The 8712-nt window shown below is 40.0% G+C and overlaps 1 protein-coding gene across 1 annotated transcript in view; it reads right to left on the bottom strand.

Annotated features, from left to right (window-relative positions):
* The window catches only part of PKD1L3 (polycystin 1 like 3, transient receptor potential channel interacting), a 113293-nt gene that overhangs the window by 25429 nt on the left and 79152 nt on the right, over positions 1 to 8712 (bottom strand). Inside the window, 8 exon segments of the mRNA XM_023741926.1 lie at positions 811 to 909; positions 3674 to 3807; positions 3809 to 3910; positions 4006 to 4198; positions 4799 to 5014; positions 5941 to 6129; positions 6442 to 6638; positions 7851 to 7870. Of these exon segments, the coding sequence (XP_023597694.1) occupies positions 811 to 909; positions 3674 to 3807; positions 3809 to 3910; positions 4006 to 4198; positions 4799 to 5014; positions 5941 to 6129; positions 6442 to 6638; positions 7851 to 7870 (1150 nt within the window).

Raw genomic sequence — 8712 nt, 5'->3', positions numbered from 1 at the left:
GTAGAGGGTCAGCAAAATAGAGGAAGACCCTAATGAGATGGATTGACAAAGTGGCTACAACAACAGGCTCAAACATAGCAATGATTGTGAAGATGGCGCAGGACCAGGCAGTGTTTCTTTTGTTGTGCATAGAGTTGCTGTGAGTCTTAAGGGTCTCAATGGCACCTGACAACAACAGCAACAAATATATCCTCTAAGTAAGCCATGGCAGTGTTTTGGATGATTAAAATATGGTTCTAATTCTTCTGCAACTTGCTTTTTTTGGCCACCATTGTATTTCTAAGTTTCATTCATGTGATACGAATACTTTTAGTTCAAGAGCTATTTAGAGGGTACACTCCCTCAGGCTTAGTGACTGAATGTGGGAAATAAGAGAGGAATTAGTATTGCTCTGACATTTTTAGAGAATGGTGAGGCTCTCAACTGAGATGAGAAGATATAGTAAAGAAGTGGATTTGTGGAGTAAGCAGATAATTCTGTTGGGGGCATGTGTCCTTTGAGATACCTGCAGGCATTCAGATACAGATGGTGAGCAGTTGGCTGAGGAGAAAGGAAGCTTGAGAAAGAGATCTAGAATATAGGTGAGAGCTGAAGCCTCGAGTGGGAGGATGAGATGACCTAGGGAGGAATGCAGAATGAGTTTTGGTGACACACTGATTAGCCTTGGGCAGAGGAGGTGGAGCAACTAGCTGATCAGAGATAAGATTCTGAAAGGATAATTTATTTGAGTCAGTGAGGTGGCTAGGATTCCACTGATCTAATTTGCTCTTTACAGAATTAGATATTAGTAGTTAAAACTAATTGATTTACCCAAGAGTGCCAAGATTCTCTTCATTTGTTGTTCCTTCTCTTTGTTAAGCCACGGCATCCTGTTCAGCATCAGTGAGAATAAGAATGTGAAGAAGACCACTTAGACAGGAAAGTCACAGGAGAACCTAATGAGCAGGTATTACAGGATCCAAGAAGGTGACATTATTTTGTAAAGGTGAAGGTAGATATTTATCATAAATTTCAATTATTTGACCCTTTATTTTCATGGAAAACTGAGAATTAATTGATTTCATAATCATTTTTGTGTGTGTGGTATCTGGAAGGGTTCCAAGAGTCTGAATAATGTTAAAATTCATATTTTTGCCTGTAGTCCTCAATCTTCTTGACTAGGAAAGTGTAAACTATTACATGATTTGTGCTGATTTGTAGAAATCGTTTAGTAACACCTCCCAGTGTCTTTGGAAGATCTTTGATGGACAGCTAGACTAGAGAAGCTAGACTTTCATAAGTCCCAAGGATCAAATCTCAGTTTAGCAAAAGAGGTCATGGAGTCATAGGGAAACACGCATCCCCCACTCCTTAAGTGTCCCTAGAGGAGAGATGCTCTACTCTAGTTCTTAAGAGAATAAGGATGGAAGGGACATTTCCAGACTCTTGCCACACCCTCTCACCTCCCCTTATCTTCCTAGGAAGGAGTTTGTGCGGGTGATTCCCTCTTTCTCTAGGGCCTCCCTGCTGCAGTGGCGGGGGTGGGGGTGTCTGTCCTGCTCTGTCTGGGCTTCCCTGCGGTGGACACAGTAGGCCAGGGCTGGGACTGATGTCTAGTGGAAGGTTTGAGCCCTTCTCTCTGCCCATACTTTTGGAGTTTGAAGGGTTTGAGGTGGCAATTCTGAGTGTGTCTGCTCTGCAGACCTAAAGTCTCCCTATCGCAGATTGTCCCAAGGACCAGACTTGCGGGAAAAGCACTGTAGTAGAAAGTCCATTTGGCCATGGGTCCATCCACATTCCCGACTGTAGCTATACCAGTAATTAAGCTTTGACTAATACTTGGAAGCAGTAGTCAAGAAATCAAATGACGCATTGCATTGAGCAAATCTGCTGCAAAAGACCTCTTTGAAGTGTGAAAAAGCAAAGTTGTCACTTTAAGAACCTGACCCAAGCTACGGTGTTTTCAATCGCCTCATATGCATGTGAAAGCTGGACAATAAATAAGGAAGACAGAAGAATAATTGATGCCTTTGAATTATGGTGTTGGCAAAGGATACTGAATATACCACGGGCTGCAAGAAGAATGAACAAATTTGTCTTGAAAGATGTACAGTCAGAATGCTCCTTAAGTAGTAAGGATGGCCAGACTTTGTCTCATATATTTTGGACTTGTTATCAGGAGTGTCCAGTCCCTGGAGAAGGACATCATGCTTGGTAAAGTGGAGGGTAACAAAAAAGAGAAAGACGCTCAACAAGATGGACTGACCCACTGGCTGCAACAATGGTCGTAACAATGATCGCTGAGGATGGCGCAGACGGGGCAGTGTTTTGTTCTGCTGGAAGGGTCGCTGTGGGTTGGAACCAACTCCAAGGCACCTAACAACAACAATTCTTGGATCTCCATTTCTTCTATTCCTCTTTTTATATTTTTCCCTCATTCTCTTTTATACTGAGGTATTATACATTTACTATGACAATTTTGAAAAAAGAAATAAACTAAAATTTTTCTTTCTATAATCCCACCACCAGAGATTAAATAAAACAATTTAAAACTTCAAGTATATCCTTTAATCATTTTTTTATTAGTTAATATACCTAGAACAGCTTTCTATACCATTATATTTTCTATTTTTAATGGTTTTTTAATGGTCGCTCACTATTGTATTATATGGCTGTCCCATAATATATTAATCAATGGTCTATTGTTGGATATTTAAATTGTTGCTAAATTTATTACTATTACAAACCTCTCTGAATTTTCTCAGAATAAATCCTTAGAAGTAAAATTTGTCTGGCAAAGGTAATGCAGATTTGAAGGCTTTTGCTATATATTGCCAGATTTTCCCCTCAGTATCAACTGCCCATTTTCCTTGGCATCACTGTGTATTATCATTTGCTTATTTTGGCCATTTTTAGAAGCAAAAAAGTGGAATCTTATTGTTCTATTTTAATTTGACTAGTGAAGATGAATTTCTTTTTTTAAACATGTTTTTGGGCAATCGTGACTACAAGATTTTTTTTAACCTAAAAATTTACATTTAATTTACATACAGTAGAAATCACTGTTTTTGGTGTGTAATTCTGAGTTTTGACCTACAATAAAGATACCTAACAGTCCATCTCCCAAAACATTCCCTCAGGCTACCCCTTTGTAGTCAGCTCTTTCTCCTACCCTATTCTCTGGCAACCAAGGTTCTGTTCTCCATTTTCTTATCTTTTAGAAATATACAGATTGAAATATTTATGGATGAAATGATAACGGTCTGGAATTCTTTTTTTTAAAATAGGTGAAACAAGATTGTCCATGAGTTGGTCATTTTTGAAGATGGGTAATAGAACTTTAAGATTGTGTATGGGTTTGACATTTTCCATAATTAAATTTTTTTTAAAGTAAGTTTTCTGTTTACTTTTTTTCAAAGTAGTTTGTTGTTGATTTTTTCACTTGACCCCTTACTTCCCAATCCTTTTCTGCCATATTTCTACTACTCTATCAGTTCTTGTTAGTTTTTTTCTGTGATTATTTTACACATATCCCTAAAAAAGTTCACTCCATTTATGTATTTATTTTTTTATTTTTATTTTTAAATCAAATTGTCAAAACCATTAGGCATCTTGTAATGACACCATGGTCCTCAGTTTCTGAAGCTTCCTGCAGCTCTGGTTTCTCCAGGCTGATGTGACCTCTGTCTCTCACGTACCTTTACTGGCTGGCTGATGAAGGTATTTTGGAGCACCGATAATGCCAACGAAATAACCCAGCTGGTGGCTTGATCTTTGCTCAATTCCAGGCTATAAAGTGCTGTAAAAAAGGCTGAGGCCAGACTAGTGACCCAGAAGGAGCCAGCAGAGATAAGCCAACCATCTGGGCAGGCCATTAGAGAGGTGCTTCTTCCCTTCTTCTGAGATCAGGAGGGGGAAACTGGTAGCCTCCCTGAAGAACAAAAGTTGAAGGAATAATCTTTTATCCAACAACTAAGAGAGAGGTCTAAGAAAGTCACAGGTGATAAAGAAAACCTAGTGCCTTACCTGGATGGCCCTTGCTCCATGGAAAGAATGTGTGTTTCCAAGATTTCCTGGAGTTTTTGCAGTTGGCTGACTGCATCGAGGAAGTCACAAGGCTGATGAACCTTGGTGGTACCCAGTATGCCTAACTGAGATTGTAGCCTCTGCAGAACTCTGAGCAGGTAATAGCAAAAATGATGGTGGTTTTCAGGAACCACTGAAAAAATATATTTTGAGTTGACACTTTCACAAGGGGAGGATTTCAATAAATTGTAATTACAGGTAGAGATTAGTAATTCAGTAATTAATGATGATATCAAATTATTCCACAACTAGTGGAGATTAGACCCAACACCTATAGTATTATTGTCTTCTCTAAGGACACTGGTAAATTTTTAACAATTTGAAAAATGTTAAGCTTTGATGTAGAGACTCTCAAATTTAGCTTTTTACCATCAGAACTTCAATACCCGTGACCTATTCTAGGTAAATGTCCAAGAGCCCAAACTTACCTGCTCAAAGAAGAAAAGAATGACAAGTTTCAATAGCTTCCAAGAAAGCAGATGGAATGCAGGGATCTGATACAGAGAACATTTTGTGGTTTTGTTTTTAATCCTGTGCTTTGTAAGACCACATAGACTGTCTCAGAAGCCATCAGAGAGATCAAAGCAATTAGCTCTATATCGAAAGCTTAAGGAAATTAAAACAAGCAGAAGAGTGTACCATGCCTGTTGGTTATGAATAAGTGAGAAAGTAAGAGTCATGGAAGGGAGTGGAAGTCAGAGAAGGTTAATTATTAAAACCTAGTGAACTTTACCATTTGCCCAAATGGATCCTGCCTGCTGATGACTGCCTTGGACCTCTAAGTGAGAATAAAATTTGAGGCTGGACAAAAGTGTCACCAGCTTGTTAATGTTGTAAGAACTCCATGACAATTGTTCACACTCTGAAAGTAGGTATGCACTTCTCCTGAGCAGGAATCCCACAGTTTCCTTTAATTCCTGAATGTAGAACCAAGATGAGAAAAGTCAGTCTGTCTTACAGTAAACCAGGACTGTTTCTTTTACTCAGAGAGACATAGCTTAGTGCAGAGAACTGAATTTTTCATTTTCTCTCTACTTTTTCAGAAAGCAGTCACCTCACGGTAGCTTCAAAACCAGTTCTCTGAGAGAATATAGAATGAAAGAAGAAGAGACTGTTTGCTCAAACATCAAAAACAAAAACAAGTCCAGAGTAGCACATACTGCACTCACATTCAGTCCTCGGAATACTTCATAATCAAGAGAAAAAAACAAAACAAAACAAAAAAACCCCAGAGGCATGACTGACCACAACTCAGGGGACAGGAATTAGGGAAAAGATAATAAGGGTAACAAAACAAAAACAAAAAACCAGTTTCTGTTGAGTCAGTCCCAACTCATGGTGACTCCACGTGTGTCACAATGCCATAGGGTTTTCAAAGCTATGACCTTCTGGAAGTATATCGCCAGACCTTTCTTCAGAGGCACCTCTCAGTAGTCATGTGCTTAACCATTTGCGCCACCAAGGAACAACAAGGGTAATAACAAACCTGATGACATCAAGTCAATTGTGACTCCAAGTAACCCTACAGGACAGAGTAGAACCGTCCCAAAAGGTTGCCAGGGCTGTAATCTTTATGGAAGCAGATTACCACATCTTTCTCCTGCAGAGCACCTGGTGGGTTTGAACCACCAATAAACCCATTGCTGTCAGTCAATTCTGACCCATAACGACCCTATAGGACACAGTAGAATTGCCCCATAGGGTTTCCCAGGCTGTAATCTTTACAGAAGCAGACTGTCACATTTTTCCCCTGCAAACCACTAACAGGACCCTGAAAACCTTCCAAGAGATCCTTTCCACTGCCATTTCCCCTACACGGGGAAAGGGAACACGTAACTCACCTGTAACACTTGATACCAAACTTACCTCAACTACTTCTGTGAGAGAGAGGCTCAAAGGAAGTATCTGAGGGGTAGGGGGCCTGGATACGGCGAAAGAGAGGCAGAGGCTCCTGTGGTTGAATCAGCGAGAAGAGTCGCCCAGTTACAAGATTGACTGGAAAAAGGATGACAGCCGTTTGGATGCTGATAAGCAGTTCAGACCAGGTCACAGCAAATGGACCCACTGAAAGGGATAATACCAGCCTTTGTTGCCAACAACTAAAACCATCGCAAAGTCATTCCTCAGGTTGTAGCTGCTCAGCAATTTAACTATGTTTATCTAAGGGTAGAAAATTATTACAGCAGCAAAAATTCTGATGTGTTCTTAGGGCTATTTCACTTATTAATGAATGAGAACAGCAGTGCGTTAATGTTAGGGCAGGGAAGAAAAAGTAAAGGCATGATTCAGTTTCTAACCCTGGGAGTGAGGAGAGTGGAGTTTGGCAAAAAGACTATATACCATGAGCACATAGCACACATCAGGGTTCATCCACACCTTGCTCGTCTCTCTTGGCAGTGGTGCCATTTATCTTCCAAAACGTGACACTGACGACCAAGTTGCAGAGAAGCAGGGTCATACAGCAAGTGAGCCACTGGACTCTTGTGAACGGGCTTCAGGGATGTCGAGTTGCAACTGAGAGCCACAGATGATCTTGTGTGAACTTTTCTACAATCACGGAGGAAAACAGGTGTCTAAGGACAGAAATTAGGAGGGGAGAGACATGAGATTTTCATTGTGAAAGTGCCCTAGACTAAGATGTGGTTTGCACAGAGGCAAGCTACATAGCAACTTCTCGGCCATTATTCACCACCTCTATGAACAAGGGGTGGGCTAGAATAATCTCTAAAGATCTCCACAGCTTTCAAATGACATGATGATTCTGATGGTTAAGGTTGTGTGTCAACTTGGCTGGGCCATGATTCTCAGTGGTCTGGCAGTTATGATGTAGTTTGGCAGTCGTATGATGTTGTGATCACTTCCATGATGAGATGTGATATAATGTGATCACCTCCATGATGGGATATGCCATGAGTAGCCAATCAGTTGAAAGGGAGTTTCCTTGGGCGTGTGACCCGCACTGAATATAAGTGGACATTCTGGCAAGGTTCAGGGGCTTTTGCTCACTCCGGATCCTACACCTGTCTCCTGTTCATCTGACCTCTGGTTCTTGGGACTTGAGCTAGCAGCTTACCTGCCATCCTGCCTACCGTTCTTGGAATTCGTCGATCTTCGCAGCCTTTACGCAAGAGCCCTGCTCTATGACCTGACAATCTTTAAGTTTGTCAGCCCCTGAGGCTACAGCAATCAGAAGAAGCCTCTATTCTGACCCACGGACTTGGGATGTTCCAGCCTCTACAACTGTGTGAGCCATTTCCTTGATATAAATACCTATATATATTTATATGCTTCACTGGTTTTGCTTCTCTAGAGAACCCAGCCTAAGACAATGATATTGTTCTTTTGTAATTTTAGGGTAAAGAGTTTTTGAAAATAAGGATAATTTGTATTATATGGGAGTTTAAAGTTAAAAACTGTTGTTTTAGCCTTATTAGAGTTTTAATAAATACTCTTTAAAAGTTTGCATTAGGCTTCCATTCAAGATAGTTTGGTAAATTTGTACTTTGAGCATCTTCTCTACTCCAAATATAGAATACTAGTAGATAAAATACAGAAAGAAAAAAAACTAAAAAGACTCGACTGGGCTTAAAATAAAAATAAAACATCTCTGAGGACTAGAAATGGAATAAGAAATGAAGGTGGTGAGTGTGGTAGAAGCTGTAGGATCGCTGGGCTCCAGGTCTGGAAGAAGGCAGTACACAAGTGGGAATTTGGCTCTTATAGGGTAACTGGAACCAAAAGTGTTTCATAGGGTGAGAGGAGAGGAGAGACAGAGCCAAGCTTACTGCTTGAAGCTGGGCTGGAGCTAGAGCTTATGAAAGGATAAAAACAAAAAATCCAAAAACTTTCATGGGGCTACAACTTTATAAGCAGGAAGGTAAGAGAAAAAGGACAGCATCATGATCAGGTATTAAACCAAGCCTTCCATTGGCTTGGAGCCCTGGTGGCGCAGTGGTTAAGAGCTTGGCTGCTAGCCAAAAGGTCAGCAGTTCGAATCCACCAGCTGCTCCTTGGAAAAACCCTAGGGGGCAGTTCTACTCTGTCCTACAGGGTTGCTATGAGTTGGAATACACTTGATGGCAACAGGTTTGGTTTGATCTTCCACTGGCTCATGACAAGAGCTATAATTGCCCCAGTTTCATTGAGCAATAAGAGCTCCAAAATACTATTAATAAGGCCTAGTTCTAGACTAGACAGACAAGAGACGTGAAGGGTTAGATAGAAACAGTAGCAAAACTACTAGCCAAGGATGGGTGTGCACAAAGAGAAGTGGGAAATAAACAAACATATTTAACAAGTCTTCCATCAAAATGAAGTTACAAACCAAAATTCCAAAGCACATGAAGAAATTTAATGCAGAAAAAGGCAGCCAACACACAAAAATTCAGTCCAGAAGAAATCAGCTTCATAAAACAGTCTGACAAAGGCTTTAAAATAACTATTTCAGGTTGCTCAAAGATATAAGAAGAAGAATAACTTTACTTAAAAAGGATAAAAATTATGAAGAAAAACAAATAAAAGAGCAAATTAGGAAACCCAAAACTGAAAAATATGGTCTTCAAACAAATAATTAAAAAAAATAAAAAGTATAAGACCACTATTATAAAAACCCAAGAAAAGGTTTAAACACAGATGACAACATTCTTT

The sequence above is a fragment of the Trichechus manatus genome, unplaced genomic scaffold (assembly GCF_000243295.1).
Source record: "Trichechus manatus latirostris isolate Lorelei unplaced genomic scaffold, TriManLat1.0 scaffold00194, whole genome shotgun sequence".
NCBI lineage: Eukaryota > Metazoa > Chordata > Mammalia > Sirenia > Trichechidae > Trichechus > Trichechus manatus.
Note: the sequence above shows the minus strand (reverse complement) of the source record. Positions and strands in the feature narration are given on the sequence as shown.